Here is a 20,012-nt window from a genome sequence, read left to right as displayed (position 1 = left end):
CTATGGGACTGAGAAATATTATTTTCTACTTTTTAGTCCATTTATAAGAGCGTTGTATATTAAAAAGTTTTTTTTTATATTATTTATTTTTGTAATATTCACAATGTTTTTCAAGTTAATTTTTTTTTTGTATTTCTATAAAAGTATTGTCTAAACTTTAACCGAACTGTATAAATCAAAGTTACAAAATTTAATAAAAGTCAACAAATTTTCATCAAAATCTCAAACGTTTTAATCTGAATTTTTAGAAAATTTTTGATTATGTAGTTTTTTATGATTTTTTTTTTAAGTTTTTTTTGTGATGGATTTTGCAATTTTTTCCATATAAGCATGAATAATTAATTGTATAAAATTTGGAACTTTGGTGTATTTGGTTTTTGTGAAAGCTTAGACAATATTTTTATAAAAAAATAAAAAAAAAAAATTTGATTTGAAAAACATTGTGAATTTAAAAAAAATTAACACGTAGTCACTTGTTTGAGTCACTGTATGTATGTATGTATGTATGTATGTATGTATGTTTATGTATGTATATTGCTGTAACGCATTTAAAACCCAACAACAACGATTTATCACGAATACCCAGTTAATGAGCAGACTTTGTTATTCGTCAAAGTAAAGCTTGGAAATTCCAGCTTTAAAAATTCATCGATTGTTAATTTGTTAGTTGTTTTGCCTAAGCCGGCTTGTTTGCTGAACGGTGTTACTCTACATATATGTAAGTATGAAGTTGTTGTCTGCGAATTGGTAGGGAGTGGCGATGTCTTGTTAATAATCAGGAAACTGAGCTCTTTTGAACATACACACACACACACACAAAGCTGCTTCTTGGCACTAGCTGAAACGGGTATTGGCAAGTGGACGCGAATTCCTGGTATCCGTCCAAATCTGGGCTTCAATTTTTTGAATATAAAAATATTTAAAGATATTCCTATGTATGTACATACGCATGTACATACTTATGTACTATTCATACATATGTTTGCAAAAAAAATAAAAAATCGACAATAGTTTTTAATGCAAAAATCAAGTTGTTTATTAATTCATGTGAGTATACGTAGTACATTGAGGTACATCACTCTTCATTATAACAAAAAAAAAAAAACCAATCGGCACTGTTTTCCATCGGAATTATTATAATTATTATTTACTAGCAAATATCCGACGGGCTTCACTGCGCCTTAAATGTATTTATATTTATTGTTACTCCGCCCCAAACCTCTTATGGCTTCATTTATAAAAAAAGAATTGAAGAGCTTTATGAAGTGAGATTTTCAAACAAATTTTCGATTTATGTAAACATACTTTATTCTTTTAAGTTTGAGTTAATATATTTTCGAAGGCATTTAATCCTGGAAATTTAATTTATAATCTTTTTAACTCCATGCTATATATCGTGCACTTTCTTCAAAGGTGGAGTAACTCAGTATTTCTGTATGTTATCAATTTAACTGAATAAAATGTTTTAAATAGGTGGCAATCCGCCACAAAAATATTTTCGGCAGTAAACTTTCTAAAATCTCTTTAGTTTGAAGCCCGTATTGTAATATTTCATTTAGTTTATCAATTTGATTAAAAAAATTCAAACAGGTGGTAGCCATCCTCAAAAGTATTTTTGGCAGTAAACTTTACTAAACATCTATAGCTTGATAACCATATTGCAATATTTAATTTATTTTATAAATTCAATCAAATTAAAATTTTCGAGCAGGTGGCAAGCTTCCACAACATTATTTCAGACTGTACGCCTTCTTAAACCTCTTTCTTTTAAAGGTCATATTGCAATATTTACTTTGTCTTATCAGTTTACTATAAAAGCAATTTTCAAACAGGTGGCAACTCACTAATTTTTTTTCTATATTTTAAGTTAGACCCTTAGCAATGCATCGTTGACAATTGCATTCGATTCCATGAATTACATTACGTTAGACAAATAATTTGAGAGTGGTTGGCGAAAAATCCTCCGGCTGAACACTCCACGAAGGTGCCGACTGGAAATGGACACAAAATTTAGGTTCTGCACTATGTCAGAATGGTGTCCAGCTAAGACAGGAATCAGTGTAATGTGTTTAAGCTCCTCAATTGCTTAGTTATGTTTATGAAAAGCTATAAAAATGTATGGGATTATCGAAATTTGTAAAATTAATGAAATTTATCAAGTTATTGATATATATTTATTGAATCTTATTAGATACATTAAACGAGCAATTCCTGTACATAAATATATATGTATGTATATATATCCATAAGGTTCAAAGAAACAGATCTAACGATTTTGATGAAATTTTGTATACAGATAATGTTTTGCATTTTAAGGTTATCTAAATAGGTATTATCAACCGAGAGGACTCGTATAAGATTGCCACCTATTCGAAATAAGTTAAATTAATTAACATATCATAATATGTGTGCCAAGTGGAAAGTATCTTAAAAATCCCGAATTCAAGAATATTTTTAGTAGGGTTGCCACCTACACTGAATCGCACATTTATTTATTTATTTTTCTCTAGAAAATAAAGGTACAATTACTAGCCATGGGTACCAAGAGATGGTTCTTAAACAATGCTTTCCATATATACTAGGTGTTAACCCTTAGAATATTAGTGTAAGGTTGCCACTTATTTTCGATTCTATACAATTTATCTTTTTTGTTGTAAGTATACACAGTACATATACGCTCAAGATATGTACTATTCATTCTAGCGTATTTCTAAATAGGGTTGCCACCTAAATTTTAAAGGAAGAAATTTCTTTACTGCATATGTAGATATCACAATAGTTTTTTTTTATTTATTTCCAAAATATTTTTTAAGCTATCAAAATTACCAGTATTTGATACCAGTATTTGATTTACAGAGTTATAGAAATTTATCGAGTTATCGTAATGCATCGAGTTCTTTAAACTTATAGTGTTATCGATTATTATTGATTTACTTAAAACTTCTCGATTTACCGAATCGAAGACATTGGAGTTTTCAAAATATATCGAGTTATCGAAATTTGTCGATAGCTTTCGAAAAAATGGAGCTATCATAATTACCCGAGTTATCATAATTTATAGAGGTATCAAACTTTTGTCGTGTTATCGATTTATATCGAGAATGTATGGGATCAATTCTAAGTCCTGCCCAAGTCCTCCAAAGACCCTCAAAGATATAAAAAATTATAGTAACGTTTTAGTTTTAAAGCAGGATATTTTCTGATAGGTAATTTTGTGCCACACAATTTAAGCGGCGTACTTAGTTAGAAAACCTCTCCAAGGCTCTTAAAAAACTAGAAAAACGGTCGAATTTCAACAGTAACTGGCACTCCTAATTCCAATTAATTCTTGCGTTAATTGGCACCCCTGCCAATCCAAAGAGGTTTAAGATGGTTTTAGTTTGAATATTATTTTTGAAGACGGTTGCCACCTCTTTGGAAAGTCGAAAAGTTATGTGTAATATTTCAATAGTGATGTCGAAAAAAAGAGTTTAAAGAAAGCTTTAGCTTAAAAGTATGAAACTAAATACATAAATACATAAAAACTCAAATATGTTTAGGAGAGGTAAAAAGTTGTTGACTGAAGAAAAAATACTAACTTACTCATTCTAACGATGAAATTTGAATGGGCCAAAAAACAATTTTCGCACTCTTTTGAAACTAACACCAGTGTGTTGTGTTGCTTTCAGTTTTATTCATATGTGGCAATATAATTTTGTACATTGTAACAATAATGGTGCATCATTTAACTTCCATAGCAAAAACAAAAACACGTTTTTTTTTTGTTTGAAATTAGTAACAAGTACAAAAATCGTTTTTTCCGCAATGAAATACATACTTACGTTTCAAAAAACAGGTTAACAAATCTTCTCTTTCTTGCGTTATGTTGACCATTTAGTAATTAGCTTAAAGCAGGAAAATGTCTCCCGGGTCTAATCGATTTTGTACGTATATTCATTAGACCGCACCAGACAAAAAAGGTTTCCTTACCGCCCTAATATCAGTAAACTTTTGCAAAGTCCTATCTTAAGAATGATATATATCGATGTTCTTGTCACGAGGATACATTGTTTTGTTCCAAAGTTCACTGAGCTCAAGAACCTTGTTACTTACAACCACTCTAACCTACAACCCTAATGGCAGCAAATTATAACTCTCCAAAAATCATTAAACACTTGCATTTCTACGAAAAGTTGTTTTTTCCCATATTAAATACTTGGAAAACTTTGAGCACTTTGAGCGACCTCTAAATATTTTTTTATTTAAAAAAAAAAAAAAAAAAACAGTGGTAAATTTTTTTCGATATAGAACAATCCTAGGGGGTGGGAGAATTAAAATTCCAACTATACTTATTTTGGACCACTCTAGTGCACATACAGTTACATGTTAGTAGATGGTAGTTTAGAAAAAAATATTCCGACGAATTGATAACCTCCTTCTTTTGTAAAGTCGGCTAAAAATATGTATTCATATTTTACCTTTTTTAATAATAAAACACTTCTCTTCGTCAGTCATTTATTTATTTATGCAGCTACAAATTTAAGATCTTTTAAACGAATTAGAATATTATATTTAATTCAACAGTGACTTCTTAATTGGCTTATATGTATGTATGTAGCAGATACAGTGTTTCAAAATAATTTTTGTACATAAAAAGATGTGTATATATGTATGTATGCGTTTGTGTGCGTGCTAAAGAATAAGGGGCATATATAAAAAGTATGTATATCTTCATGCATACATATGTACTTGCATACATATAACAAGTAATAAAATTTTTAAAGGAAAATATTTCACAACCAAAAAACGATATTAAATCTATTTGTTTACTTAAATTTATGTATCTCTAATTGCTTACTCATATACATATATATCTACATAAATACTATGTAAATAAGATAATTGTCATATAAATGTTGCTACATTTTGCCATCCCAAACATCTGGCAAACCCAATTCTACGCCGCACCTCGGATGATCGTCCATACCACAAGGATAAAAGTGATACCACGTCTTAATGTGCCGATATACATTGGCGCCAGGACTTTTTGTGACTTTGGTCTACAACGAGATAACGCAAGTTTTGCACATTAAATATTAGTTTACAATAAAGTAGGCAACACTGAAATAATAGCTCAAAAAAGTTATGCATATATGTACATTATGTTGATACTTAAATAAGTGCAAAAGGAGTATGTATATATACATATATATACTTATTATTATAGCGAATTGATTGAATAATTTACCTGATTTTGCGCCACCAATTTATAGGCCAAGTCAATATATTTATTGGTAACAGCATGTGCCAAAAGATATTGGGCCGCTTCCAATTGCTTCTCGTTTGGTTCATAACGTCCGTAATCGCCCATAAATGTTACAGCCAAGGTGTCATTTGCATACGTATTTGCATAGTCCCAACCACGTCCCACGTAAATATTGCCATCATCACCGACCTTTGAATATGTTTATTATTGTAAAAGTATACTATGTTAGTGATGAGCTGAATATTTAATATCAATTATACATACATTTGAAATCCACAAATATTGTGTATGTATATTAGGGCGGAGTAATTTTTTCGGAGCAAAATTTTTGAAGAAAGTGTGAAGAAATTCAAATTCTACGATTAATTCTAGGCAAAAATTACGAACAAACTATATACCAAAAATGACGTTTGACTCTCCCAATTTTCAAAAGAAAAAGAAGTATATTGTAAATTTTTTGGCAGAAATTTATCTTTCATTTTACCAAAAAATTTTGTACGAAATGAACGCGCACACACACATATGACGAACTTGAGAAGTAGTTTCTGAAATATGAAGAAAACACAAAAGTTTGTGGATAAAAAATTAATTTCGTTCAGAAAAAAGTATAATATACTGATATTTCTTTAAAACAAACGTCATTTTTGGTATATAGTTTGCTCACCATTTTTGCTTAGAATCGAACGTAGAATTCGCATGTACCATACACTTTTTTCGAAATTAAATTACTCCGCCCTAATGTAAATGTTCTGGAAAATGAATGATAGTATTTTTGTGGCGGATGGTTTTTGGGAGAAATTATTTTCCTGGCAAAAAAAATCTATAAAAATCTCGATAACAAAATCGATAGTAATATTTTTAAGAAAAATCGACTAGAAAATCGATAACGAAATCGATAAAAAACCGATAACAAAATCGATAGCAAAATCGACAACAAAATCGATAAATAATCGATAAACAATTGATATCAAACTCGATAAATAAACTATAACAAAATCGATAAATAATCGATAACCAAATCGATAACAGTATCGATAACAAATCGAAAAAAATATCGATAACAAATTCGAAAAAAAATATCGATAACAAAATCTATAACAATATCGATAACAAAACGAATAAAAATATCGATAAGAAAATCGCTAAAAATATTGATTACAAAATCGATAACAAAGTCGATAACAAAATCGGAAAAAATATCGATTATTATATCGATCAGTTCCGAAGATATCGATAGCAAAATCGACAACAATATCGATAAAAATTTTGATAACAAATTCGATAAAAATATCGATTATTATATCGATAAGTCACGTGAATCTCCAAAATCCGGAAATAGTTCCCAATAGTACCGATATCCTCATCCTCATCTTTTTCTTTATATTTATCTTTGTTTTTACTTTTATGTTTATCATTTTGTTCATCTACATATTCCGCTTCACCTTTGCCCTTATATAAGTATAAGTGTTTAAGTTTACCTTGATTTTAATTTTTGTCTTTATCTTTATGCATCTTTGTTTTTGTTTTTAATTTTACGTTTGCCTTTATCCTTTCCTTTGTCTATGTACGTACTCATCTTTACTTTCATTCTTGTATTGGTCTTTTTCTAAGTGATATTCTTTAAGCTTTTATTGGCAAGTTTTCGTTAAATTAATACCATGTGCTTACACTCAACGCACTTGTTTCAGCCCTAACCATTTCCTTGCACCATTTCCGTTGCACCATTTCCGTGTATCTGGAGGTCCAGAGTGAGTTATTGAAAAATTCCCAAAGTCTTTTAAACATCTGGTAAAGGAATGTGGACTTAGCGTCTTTCCTACCAAGATCGAAACTCTTCACAAGGAAGTATAAAACTGCTCTATTCAAACCTCCCGCCATAGACGGTTTGGCACTTACTCAAATGCCTTGGAGTTATTCTAGACATGGAACTTGACTGGAAGAAAAACATCGAAGAGCGCTCCAGGAAGGCCAATACGGCCCGGCATGATAGTAAGATGGCTACAGGAAAAAAGGGGAATAAAACCGCACATAGTACACTGGATGCACACAGCTGGAATAAGACCCCTACTTTTCTACGGATTCACGGTGTGGTGGCCGAACGAGTGCAGGGACAGATTCCATCACCTGCGGATCTCTACGGCAAACTTCGGGACCGGCTGCGACCAGGTTAAATACGATCCAGCCTTGGAGAGACCTTAGATTCGGAAACTCTACCAGTTAACCTACGACAGATAGATTATACCACCCCTCTTCTCCGTTAAAACAACAAATGCTCCAAAAGAGAGGAACGCATGTGAAGGTGTCACAGACCTAAACCCGGGGTCGACGGCTACATATACAGATGGGTACAAGATTAACAAAAGAGTGGTTAGGGGGATTTACGCTGGTGAACTCGTGCTTTGCCTCCATAATGGAGGCCGCTCGCCCCTCCAGTGCGGCCTATCGCTATTTATTCTGACAGCCAGGCTGTTATCAAAACTTGTAAATCTAACGGAACAATGTCCAAAATAGCCATATAATACAGGAAGACTCAACCTGCTGGCATCAAAATACTAAAAGGTTAGGATACCCAACCAACGGTTTTTTCGCAGTTGCAGAGACAAGATGCTGTGTGAAAGACTGAAACCATTCATGAACCAACTTATTTTACATTATCAGTACGGCTACAGACCAGGCCTCTTCAACCTAAAACATAAATTCACAGCACGTCAAATTTTAAAGCCACTTTAGATAGATCGGAGAGAAGTATATCTAAATTTGGGATCTCGACAAAATTAATACGGCTATGTAAAGTGACGTTGAGCACAACCTTCAGCGCTGTTCAAATTGGGAAGGACCTCCCCGCACCGTTAGAGATAAAACAAGGGTTTCGACAAGGCGTTTGGTGGGATTTCTTCAATGTGACGTGAGAAAACGTAATACGGGCTGACAATCTGAATCGCAGAATGATTCAGGGGCTGTCGGGAGAACCATTCTGTTCGCGTTGGCGACGGGTACTAAAGATGATGGAATAACGACTTGTTTGAGCTTTCCAACTACATACACATATGGTAGGGCTGGAAGTTCTATCCGGATTTTTTACTATTCGGATAATCCGGATATATGAGTATATCGTTAAAAAATTGAAACATGCGGATACACGAATATTCGGATAACAAAATTAATGCATATTAACCGAGTATTCGGATATGTATAACAATTGTTTGTGGAATAAGGAAGAGTTCTATTACTTATTTAGCCAATTGATGGACTCTGTAATTTTCAGAAAACAATTTCACCAATGAAATACTGTCTAGAATATCCGGGTAGCCAATTGAATGGATATTTACCGGATATCTGGATTTGATCCGTATACATGAATATCCGAACGGATTTCCGCATCTCCAAATATACGCATATTCCCAGCCTTACTATATGACAAACTTAAGCGCTTAAAAATACAATTGCACTGACTTGGGCATGTTGTACGCATAGATGACGACGTTCAAGTTGAAAGATCCTTCGCCTCGGCTCCCATGGAATCACAACGAAATCAAGGGCACTCCCGAACGAAATGGACGGACCAAGTACAGAAGGACCTGTTTGCACCCGAGACGAATGTTCGCTGTGAAAAAAAAACCACACCGACGTATATGAGAACGCGCACAACCAAATCAAACGACGAAGTTAGCTCGACGACAGTTCGCGACGATAGATTTATTTCTATCGCCGCGGTCAGCGGTAACGGGTGAAAAAGACCATGGTGACCATACTTTAAAAGTATACTAAAAGACTATTCCCATATTTTGAGCTTATTCTTGCTGGTATTTCCCTATTCGTTGTAAAACGAGCTTCCTTTTTGAAATATGGTCACCTTATCGTTTGACAGCTTTCTGTACTAAATAACGCTCTATATGTGATTCAGTAAGCGAATTGTCTGAGCGAAATTCGCCGTTCGCCGGTATTGAGTTTCAACGGTAAGGTTGCATTTAGCGGATACGAGGTGTTCCGCGCCTATCGACGATGTACATAAATATTAGAATGATTGAGTCGATTTTCGCAAACCGAATTACAACGGTTTTTTTTTTTTGGATATCTATATGCGGCTTTTTGAAATCTTGATTTTTCGAATATCGTATAAGCAAATTTTTTATCGAGCAAACCGAGGTTTTCATTGCATCTGACCTCTCAATAAAAGTTTTATGGGTTTTTGAAGTTTTCAAAGCTTTTTCCAGTGCAAGAAAAATCTCGTAATGGTTTTAAAATATATCCTAGGCTATTTGGATTCCAATAAATGAATGTTTGGCGCGTCAAAGTTTTCTACATGCTTGGCAGAGCTTCTCCTTCAATTCGTGCTCTGCTTCTTCATGTGACACAAATGGAGAAATAAGCATTTTTACTCCGCCTCCGAAGAAGAGTTTTTAAGGCAGAAGTACACTCGGATATTTGCCGTTGTTTGCCGAGGGGCGACCGCCAGTGATCGGACTTAATAAAAATTCTGTGTGGTAGATTCTGTGAAAAAAACGTGTTAGATTTAGAAAAAATGTGGTAGATCCCAGGTTTCGGATCAAACTTTTTACAAAAATTAAAAAAAATCTGCAAGGTTTCACCTTAACTGAAAACTTTTTAATTCGAATCTCTAGAAAAAACATTTAACTTGGGTTTTTCCGCTTTTGACAATCCTCAAGGAAAAGTAAACAGCGCCTTAAAAACTTTAGATACACTGTAATGTGCTAATACTTTCACAAAAATCGCCGATTTTTTACATTTTCTTTATTAGTTCTTTTTATAAATCATATATTTTGCAATTTCAAACAATAAAATAACGTTTCCCGACGCAAATATTAATATTAAGAAATTAAGAAAAGTCACTGTTTGACAGTTTCTTTTCTCCTCCCATTCGGCATTGTTTACTTTTACTTCAGAAATCTCATCGCTGACGGGAATGGGAAATCTTGTATACTATCATTCCTGTTATTAGGGACACGAATTACATTAAATGTAAAAATCTGCCCTGCTTTTTTTATCAGCCGAAGTATTTTACTAAAATTTCTATTGAAAGTTTTGTAGTTAATATTGTTTTTAAACAAATTTTTAACGCAAATAAAACATGAATTTGAGCCTAAGCTAGGATTCCATTTCTAACAAATCTATGTCGTACTACATACTTATGTATAACCTTACTTACATTGGAATTTATATGTAAAGCAATATGGATATATTTTGCACTTTAACGCGCATAAATGTGTACTATCTTAGGTTGGAATGTGGCGCGCTTTCAGTGATGTACTTATTTAAGGGAAAAGTGTTAATTCTTTAATAGAAAATGAGACCAATATTCAGATTTAATTTTTTGAATTTTGTATCGATGCTTGGAATATCAAGTCTTTTTATTGCGATATTGATGGGCACCCCATGTTTTTACAGCGATACTTTAAATGAGTACTGCTCTTAAAATTAAAAAAATAAAGAAAATCATGTGGAGCTAAATTATAACTACTCAAAAATGCGAATATGTGGTAGATTTCAGACTTTGTGTGGTAGATGTGGTGCATGCTCCAAAGACTGGTAGATCTACCACAATCTGGTAGACGTCCGATCACTGGAGACCGCTATTTGAAAAAAAAACTTAAAAAAGAAGTAAAAAGAAATGGCAATAAAGTATTAAAAAAAAAATTGAAATAGGACCAGACGTGAATTTTTCACTGATTTGTATTTTTTTACGCTTGATTTTTTTACTATTTTCTAAGTAAAAGCTATATTTACAGTTAATAGTGTTTGGTCTTGACTTCATAAAAACATAACCATTTGCGCTATATGAAAACTATGTAAAATAAAACCGATTTATTCGGTTTTTTTTAATTTCAAAATCGGGAAAAGATTTTTTTAAAATTGCCATATTTCGCATAACTCGAAAACCCGTTTTGGAAAAAAAGCCGAATAATCGAAGACCCTAATAAATATGTACATATGTATGTATATGCTATTTCTGCAATTGTGGCAGCAATTTGGAAAAACATGGGGAAAATAAATTACTGGCTTGATTTCACAGCAAAAATACTGGTGACGAACACTAATAATAGTAAGTCAAAATAGTTTCATAACTTATAAGTAGCTTATATAACTAAATGCAACTCACATAAAAATTCGCCTGTATGTCGGGTAGATTTTTTTCCGCAATTGCTGAGTCTTGTATTGTACGCATTTTAATCGAGCATCTGTATACATTTTCACATGGTTTCGACTGGACGCCTATGTGTGTGATGAGTACATATGGTATTGGATGTTTAAGTGGTATTTTCAAATTTTTAGCCAACTCCGAGGCGCCCCATTGATCGCGATCGATCACCAGATGTCCATTTCCTAAATTCGGAACTAAGATACTTAAAATAAAAATTTCTTCAAAATGATGGTTAAAACGCAGTGTATCTGTGGACTATTGGAAAAAACATGATATATTAATCAAAGCATATTCATTAAAACAATTTTTAAAATAAATATGCATAAAAAAAAATTTAAAAAATAATTATTAAAAGGTTACAGGTCGAAAATAACAATTTTTGCCAAAAGTCCACAGATATATGTACATACGTATGTATCTACATTAGGGTGTCGCACCAAAAAAGTTGCGGTTTTCACACCGGAATCATAAAATTTGTTATTTTGTTTTATTTGAAATTATTTCGGAAAAATATTGAGATTTACGTGCGCTGTACCGATTTAAAAATACTAGCAAAAATCTCATTATTTTGATGACGTTAATAAATTTGTTAAACATTTTTATGCAAATATTTTAAAATTAAACTTTTATATCATCTGAGGTGATGTTTCCGAAAAAAAAATTCTTTTTAAAACTTATTTTAGTTGTTTATAAAAAATTCGATTTTTGGAGGTAAGTATATTCAAATCGGTTCAGTTCATGCAAATCTTAAATTTTTATCGAACGATTTTTGCGATGGAAAAAACAGTACTGATTTTTTTTGTATATATAGTGTTGCACCCTAATGTACAAATATTAGTAATCGTATTGAAGTTTGCATATTTCTTTTGTCTTCGAACTCTTTCAAAATACTTACACGTGCCATGCTCATAGCTATTGCCGAACAGTATGGGTCCGGGATCTGGCTTTCTATTGTTTTGTTCTATCTCAATGTAAATAATTACTCCAGCTACAATTACTACCACAACAATGAGCAATATTAAAAGTTTGGAAGACGTTGATAGTTTTTGTAAAATGGAAGTATTTTCAGTAGTGCGGTTTTGATTGATTCCTAAAAAGAAAATATTGCGTAAAATTAGATGGTGCTGTTTCCTTAGAAGAATAAATCATTTGCGAAAATCTAAGTATGGAATAAGGAGCAATAATATTTATGTAACTCTAAAATTAACTAATCAAATGTTCACGCGAAACGGGAGTTCATTGCTGTGAATCTGGGCTATGCAGTGGCACAGAAAAGCTGCAGCACGACTAAGGAGCTGGGAAACAATTTCGGTGTTTACGGTCCCCAGTAATTCAAAAGTCATATTATTATTCGATTTGAAAAAATTACTTAGAATATGGGAAATACTACCCTGCCAAAAATCGCCCAGAAATGGGCTTCGTTTACTCAGAAAAGAAGAAAAAGCAAATGACTGCTGTGGTTGCCGGCAGGGCTCCTTCTGCTGTACTTCTCAACCGAACACGGAGTTAATGTCCATTGAAGCCAGTGGCCCCTGGTTGAATGCGAGAGTCTGGTGGCTATGCTCCTTTCTCCCTATTCTAATTTTCTCTCAGAATGCGACGATAACAGACGAGTGTTATCGCTGCTGCCGGGAGTACAGTCGTGATGGAAGTTTGAGCAGAGAATACCATGTATATGTATGTATGGATCACGGCTACTCTGGTTCCTCCCTGGATATCCCGCGGAGCAAGGGTGAGTTCTGTCATGTGTTCAATGGTCGCCTGGGTGTTTCATTCTACCGTCATGTGACAACATCAAGGCGCACGCCAAAAATCGGAGGAGAAACTCAGCCAAACACTAACATATCTGGGAGCGCCAATCACTTCTTATTATATCAACAAATGTATTTGAACTCATTTCAGCTCGAATGACCTAACTATGGCTGCCAAAGAAGAGAATGCTGAGCCTCGACTCTTCGGCACCCAGCAAACTAGTGGCGTTAACGGAAATTCCACAAGCCAAATTTTACATTCCTTGCGCCAAGTCTCGCAATATGGAAATAGACTAGACCACCAGAATGAGGAATTGATGTAGGGGTTTTGATTGAGCAATATAACCTAAAGCTATCCCGCCGCCTACCAGACTAAGCAAACGTTTTACAAGCTGAAACGTTTGCGGTTAAGAAGGCAGTAAGGTACATCAAAGAGAATGTACCGGAGAGAACGCAGGTGATTACCCTCTCGGATAGCCAAGTGGCCATTCAGGGTTCTACCTCTGTTAGATATCAATGAATGTAGGAGAGAACTCGCCTATATTTCACACATAGGTAAATTTACGGAAACGAAGCAGCGGGCAAACTAGCAAGGAGCGGCTCTGCACTGAATGTGTCCCGCGCGGTGGACATGGGCGCCTCGCTCAGGGAGATAAAGAGAAAAATTACCAAAATGTATTACTCGAAGGCCAAGCAGATGTGGATCTTACAAGATTACCCAGCAGTTCTGGGTGTCCTACAAACCACATAAAACCAAATCTCTCTTCGGAATGAGCAAAAAAATGCCTAAAAGCCGAAAGGATAGGACTGCCCTTTAATAGGTTCTGGTGCAGTTGCGATGACCCGGACTCAAAAGAGAGAGTCAAACACTTCCTGTGCGAGTGCCCAGCCCTCCCAAGGATTAAGCTAAAGACACTCGGCAAACCATCCGTATGTACCGAAATTTGTTAAAGCCGCCACATGACTGTATGTAGGTTGCACGAGTTGCAGAATCAAAATGGCAAACTTGTCAATTGCTTGCCAACAGGGTGACAATCCACTTAAACTAATCAACCAACCCTAATATAGACGTGCAAGGTTTTGGGTACTTATACTATGTTCAAATGGTCTTTCAAAAACTAGACGTTGATTCCCGATCAAAGATGCTAAATTACCAATCAATTGGAACTCATTTTCAATTGTAATTCAATTTGAATTTATTCAAAAGTAATTAAATAGTACAATAAGATATACTATTTTTTACATATAGTAGAACTCATAAATATGTATAAAATAAAAAAGGAAATAATAATTTATTTCTACTACTGCCAGTCACTTGTAGTAGTTTCGTAGGCATATTTTGATCTAAGCCTCCGAAACCGGTTGTGAAAAAATGCATAATTTAAATTCTCGGTCCCTTTGAATATAAATAATTTATTTGTGTAAAAATAATACATAAATACGCACACATAATACATGCGCATGTACAGTAGTTTCAAACTCTGTGTGTAAGGTCAATTTAAATAACAAAAATAAAATTAACTAAATAATTAAATCTCTACAGATAGCAAAAGCCCTAAAACATGTTTATTTTCGCTTTATAACAACATTTACTTAGAGCTGCCCAGTCATTATTTTTTATTACTAAAAACATTACTCACTAACAAATAATAAGCAAAAAAAATGAATATGTACACAAATAAGTATGTAAGTACTAACGTTTTATTGCGACAGCCGTTGCATTCGCTGATGAGGTTTGCAAATTCGCTGGGATGCCAAATCGTTTGCGAGCCTTTTCTGAATTTACTTTCAATAACAATTTCATTTTGTTTGTACTTTTACATACAATCTGTAAAGTATTTCCGGCACGGACAATTATGAATTTTAATTAATCTCTAGTGGGCGTACCGTACTAAGAGTTGCAGTTATTTTTTGATACAGGTTTTTATTTGTTTGTTCTAAATTAGCTCTTGCGATTCGCAAACTGACGGTGTATTTTTATTTTTCACTTTCTTGGGTTTTATTTTGTATAAAATCTTAAGTTTTGTTCTTTGTATTTGTAAAACTTTACATATGTATGTACATTAGGGTGGTCCAAAAAAAAGCAAAGTGGAATTTTAATACTCTCACCCCATAGGATTGTTCCATACCGAAAAAACTATACCGCTTTTTTATTTTGAAATCAAAAAATATTTAGAGGGCGATCAAAGCGCTCAAAGCTGTCCATGTATTTCATGGGGAATAAACCACTTTTCATGGAAATGGTATAGAATTCTTGAAAATACAATTTTTCGATCGTAAAACTCTGGTTCTCTTCTGGATACTTACAATAATAATACCCAATTGTGTATTTAACCATTTGTTAATACTAAAGGTTTTTTTATTGGTCTCCCTTTGCATTTTTTGGGTTTCTGGCGGATCTATAAAATATAGTTACTATAGAAAAAAGATTAAATAAACAATTGGGTATTAGTATTGGGAATCTCCTCAAGATAAACAGAGCTTTCCGGTTGAAAAATATTGATTTTCACGAATGCCATATACCATTTCTACGAAAAGTCGTGTTCTTCCATATAAAATACGAAGAAAACTTTGAGCGCCTTTAGCGACCTCTAAATATTTTTTTATTTAAAAATAATAAAATAGGGGTATATTTGTCGGTATAGAACAATCCTAAAAATTCCGACTTTACTTTTTTACATGCATTTTTGGCCACCCTAATGTATACAATATTTAGTGAGTCTCTGTTGAGGAGAATGCTAATTGATTTATTTAGAAGTTCAGTTAATTTTTAACCCTTCATTTTGGTTTCGATCAAGACGCTTCACCATGAACTCTCTTACTGCCATACCTAAACAAAAGCGTCAGCGTTGTCTGGCTGTCAAAAAATTCTCATGACCATACAATTTGTATGAAGCATAACGAAACAACGCGGCGTCAACGCTGAGCTGTTGGAAAATCAGATTTTGCCATGGCATTAGGTATTGAAGTTGGCTGCAGAAAACGGCGAAACTGTCATTTTCGTGTTACAAACATTTGGCGTAGCGTTGACGCTTTTGTTTTGGTATGGCACTTCGGCGTTAACGCTAGGTGTCAGAAAACGCCCCGCCCAACGCTTTTGTTTAGGTATGGCAGTGAGTTGGGAAGTTTCCACTACGAACACTCTAAAAAAAATTTTTTTTTAAATTTGCGCATATTGAGATAGGTAACCAGTTTCCTCTCTTAATGAATGCAAATTTACACACCGTGTTAATTAAATTAAACACTTTATCTAGAAATTTTTAACGAAAATGAGTTCAGCCCAATAAAACAAAAATCGTAAGAACCCCACTCTGTAACTGTCAACATGTACAAATCGGTGATCCCTGCTTTAGAAAAGCCATCGAACGTGCGTTCTAGCGGGTGGTGGTAAGTATGCATGTGCACGGAGGGCACGCCTGATTTGATATACACTCAAGCCACTATGTCTGCGTACACCCTCGTTTTTTTTTTTAATATTCCCAATGTTTTGCAAGCTATACTTTGTTTTTGTTATTTTTTTTTACAAAAATATGGTTTATGGTATACACAAAGCCAAATAAATCAACATTTCAAACTGTATAAAAAATTAAGGAAAATTAAGGACTATAAAACTGCATATGTACCAGAAATTTTTTTAGAAAACCTGGGTGAAATGTCTAAAATTTAATGAACCATATTTTTGTACAAAAACAACAAAAAAATTATTTCTTGCAAAACATTGTGAATATTTAAAAAAAGTGTACGCAGATATAATGGAGTACATATGTACAAATATTTGCATTTGAAATGCCTGATTTGTTGACGATTGAAAACATGTCGTCGCGTTGACTGAATTAAATTTTTGTCTGTGCCACCTCATACGTGGTTTGTATTTGGCGGACTTCAAACCAGTCTATCCTCGCATATCATAGAGAATAGAGTTCTCTAGATACGGCGGTATATCAAAAAAAAAAAAATAATAGGTCATTTCGCAAGTGGTATAATTCTAGTCTTAGCGGGCCGGTAGGACCAAATATTGATCTCTGGTCCGAGTACCAACTCCAAGAAAGAAATTTTTATCGGACTATGATTTGAGGGGATTCATCTGGAATGTCCAGAATCTAAAGGCGTAAGGTGCCTCTTCCCGGCTGATTGATGACAAAGAGATCCATCATGCTACATGGCCGTCTTCAGATCGAAAAACGAGAAACCAAATCGATCATGTCTTGATATGGTTTTAGTGTTTTAGACGTACGTACACTCCGAGGGCCAAATATCGCCTCAGAACTACCAAGGAAAGCTTAACGTCGAAAAGCTGCAATCACAACAGACGCCGTGACATCCGAATTCGAGCTCCTTGCGAGACTAATACGGCTGTGTAAAACGACGTCGAGCAATACAACAGCTCCGTCGGAACCTCTCCGAGCCGTTCAATGCCAAGCAAGGTGTCGGATTGACTTAAGGATGTCCAGTCTAAACTCGATAAATACCGAACTAATTTTGGCTGACAAGCTTGTAGGCTACAGAAAGAAGCAGAGTAAATCCTTCCTGTTGAAATTTTCTTGTAGAAGAGACCTAAAAATGGCAGAACAAGGTATGAGTACTCCATTTCCACCTTCAGCATCTTTTTAGATGTTACAGCAGCACTCTTGCCGCTGGCGTCAGCGATGACAAACTCCAAAACAATCAAGAACTGTCAATGACTGGGTTGGCTAATTAGCTGACTACTGGTTTGAGTTCTCGGCCCTATAGGCTTTTGTGGAAAAGAGCGACAAGCAAACTTAAACTGGAGCGTCAATCCGAATAGTGCTCCAACTATGGCGCATAGCCGAAAAATTAGCTGGAATGTCACCACATGCGATCCATTGAGGAAACTCCCAATCGTTCTATATACAACTCAAGCAAAGTGATCGATAAATCCAAATCGCATTTGGCATAAGTAGCAGGTGTAGGTTTCTGTTCCAGGGTTTGAATTGATGACTTGTGCTCGAAAGTAAACGGTTGCTTCTTCGAACTTTCTCGCTTCTTCACTGCAAGGAGCCTAACCCTCTCGCCTACGAAGTCCTCGCAAACCATTTTTACCACCGCTAGACCAAGAAGGTCAGATTACAGCTGGGAATTCACGTCGATGGCGAAATAATTTGGACGGTGAATAACCTAAAAATACTCGGAGCTTCCTTCGATAGTCTACACTTCTTCTCGGCGCACTCAACCGCAATTCTCAATAGAATATAGAGCCGCAACAAGGTTCTCAAGTCGCTAGCCGGCAGCACCTGGGGCAAACATATAAGACAATTGGCCGCCGGGGATTAGTAGGACGTAGTAGATGAAGCTTCAGATCTGCCAAAATAAGGCACTCCGAAACGCTACGGGATGCCTTCTGATATCACCACAGCGCCACCTACACGACGAGGCTGAAATGCTTCCTGTCCAGGAGCGCAATACAATGCTTTATAAGCAATTCTTAGTAGTGTTCCACAGACGTGGACACCCGAACAGACACCGACTTTCCGCAGAGCCCTCGCCTAGGTACATAAGAAGGATCTATACGAATTAACGGGCGAAGTGAAGAGGTTCATAAAGCAACTTCTGGAGCCAACTGCGTACCGATAGGACATAAACATAGGGCATCGGTCTAGACTTACACCAACTTCCGACCTGTTAATACCGTTGACGTGAACGAGACAGAACTTAGTCTGCCTCGGGAGACTCGCACCACCATAGCTCAACTTCGCTGTGGATACTGCAGCAGGCTAAACTTCTATATGAGTAGGATAAATGCAAATGTGCCTAATGAGTGCCCGACGTGTGAATAATTACCTCACGACTCGCAAAACCGCTTCGCATGCTCCCTAAACCCCACCCAGTTCGAGTGGCATATTTCCTGGGTCTCCCCTTAGTTTAGCTTGACCAGCTTGGCAGAGGTGAGTAGCCGCTACAACAACAACCCTAATGCCAAACGGTTTGAGGACAAAACCAGTTCGTGACGACGGCTAACATCAAACTCTTCTGGGTAAAATAGTTTCAAAAAGACGTTCCACGCTCTAATTGGAACCCAGGTTATGCTATACCACCAGCCAACACCCGACAATATATTCTGGTTCACATTGCTTCAGTTTGTAGTTCAGGGTTCTTGTGCAGGCGTTCTTTTCGCTTGCACGGTTCTTTGTTTACTAATTTTCTTTATCTCACTGAGTTAACTAGAGTCGAGAATGTGCCATTTCGTATTACTATAAAGTCGCTTTGGCCATCGTGACTAATAAACCACACGAGCAAGTACACCCATTGTGACGTCACTAAAAAATTAAGTATTTATAGCACCAATTCCCCGTGCGCTCTTCTCTGAATTCACTTCACGCCCGATATTAATCTCCTTGCTTCCGTCTTTTTGATGAACACACACTTTTTATGATTGTGTACACAATTGGTTTTAAAGACATTTTACGACAGCGAAAGTTCCGCGTAATAATATTTTTAATGCGATTACCAATGATACGAGTATGTATTTACTTAGTTATTTGTTATAGCAAAAATAATAAAATCTCATTTTCGCGGTATGTGTTATCAAACATACAAAGCGCCGTCACAAAACCGCTTCAACAGCGCTCAGCAAAATTGCTACTAAATGCGATTGTGGAATTTGTGAAAAACTTTACTCAAACACTGTGACAAGCCAACCAATGAACTAGAGAACCACACATATTTAAATGGACGGACAATTACAATTAAGCAACCAACGAGCCAACCGATCATCCAACGAACTGGTCTGTCTTGACGGTCGATTGGCATGTTCGGTTCTCGGTGCCATATGTGATATCAGCTTAAATATCATTGGGTATATACTAGGCACAAGTGGCTAAAGCATTGAGTTTTTTTT

General features: G+C 35.1%; 1 protein-coding gene across 5 annotated transcripts in view; it reads right to left on the bottom strand.

Moving 5' to 3' along the window:
* LOC118745976 (peptidoglycan-recognition protein LA) overlaps window positions 1-20,012 on the bottom strand; it is a 167,295-nt gene that overhangs the window by 460 nt on the left and 146,823 nt on the right. For 2 of the 5 annotated variants that reach the window (XM_036479673.1, XM_036479668.1), the window contains exons 2-5: window positions 12,301-12,495; window positions 11,364-11,599; window positions 5,228-5,434; window positions 4,481-5,039 (exon numbers count right to left, since the gene is read on the bottom strand). In XM_036479673.1, the coding sequence (XP_036335566.1) occupies window positions 4,899-5,039; window positions 5,228-5,434; window positions 11,364-11,599; window positions 12,301-12,495 (779 nt within the window). In that variant the 3' untranslated portion in view covers window positions 4,481-4,898. Of the gene's footprint in view, window positions 1-4,480; window positions 5,040-5,227; window positions 5,435-11,363; window positions 11,600-12,300; window positions 12,496-14,854; window positions 15,201-19,645; window positions 19,877-20,012 lie in introns of those variants that run through there. The other 3 variants (XM_036479670.1, XM_036479672.1, XM_036479669.1) reach the window with 3 other exon arrangements.

This window comes from Rhagoletis pomonella, unplaced genomic scaffold (assembly GCF_013731165.1).
Source record: "Rhagoletis pomonella isolate Grant_MI unplaced genomic scaffold, Rhpom_1.0 Rhpom_scaffold_00010, whole genome shotgun sequence".
Taxonomy (NCBI): Eukaryota; Metazoa; Arthropoda; class Insecta; order Diptera; family Tephritidae; genus Rhagoletis; species Rhagoletis pomonella.
Note: the sequence above shows the minus strand (reverse complement) of the source record. Positions and strands in the feature narration are given on the sequence as shown.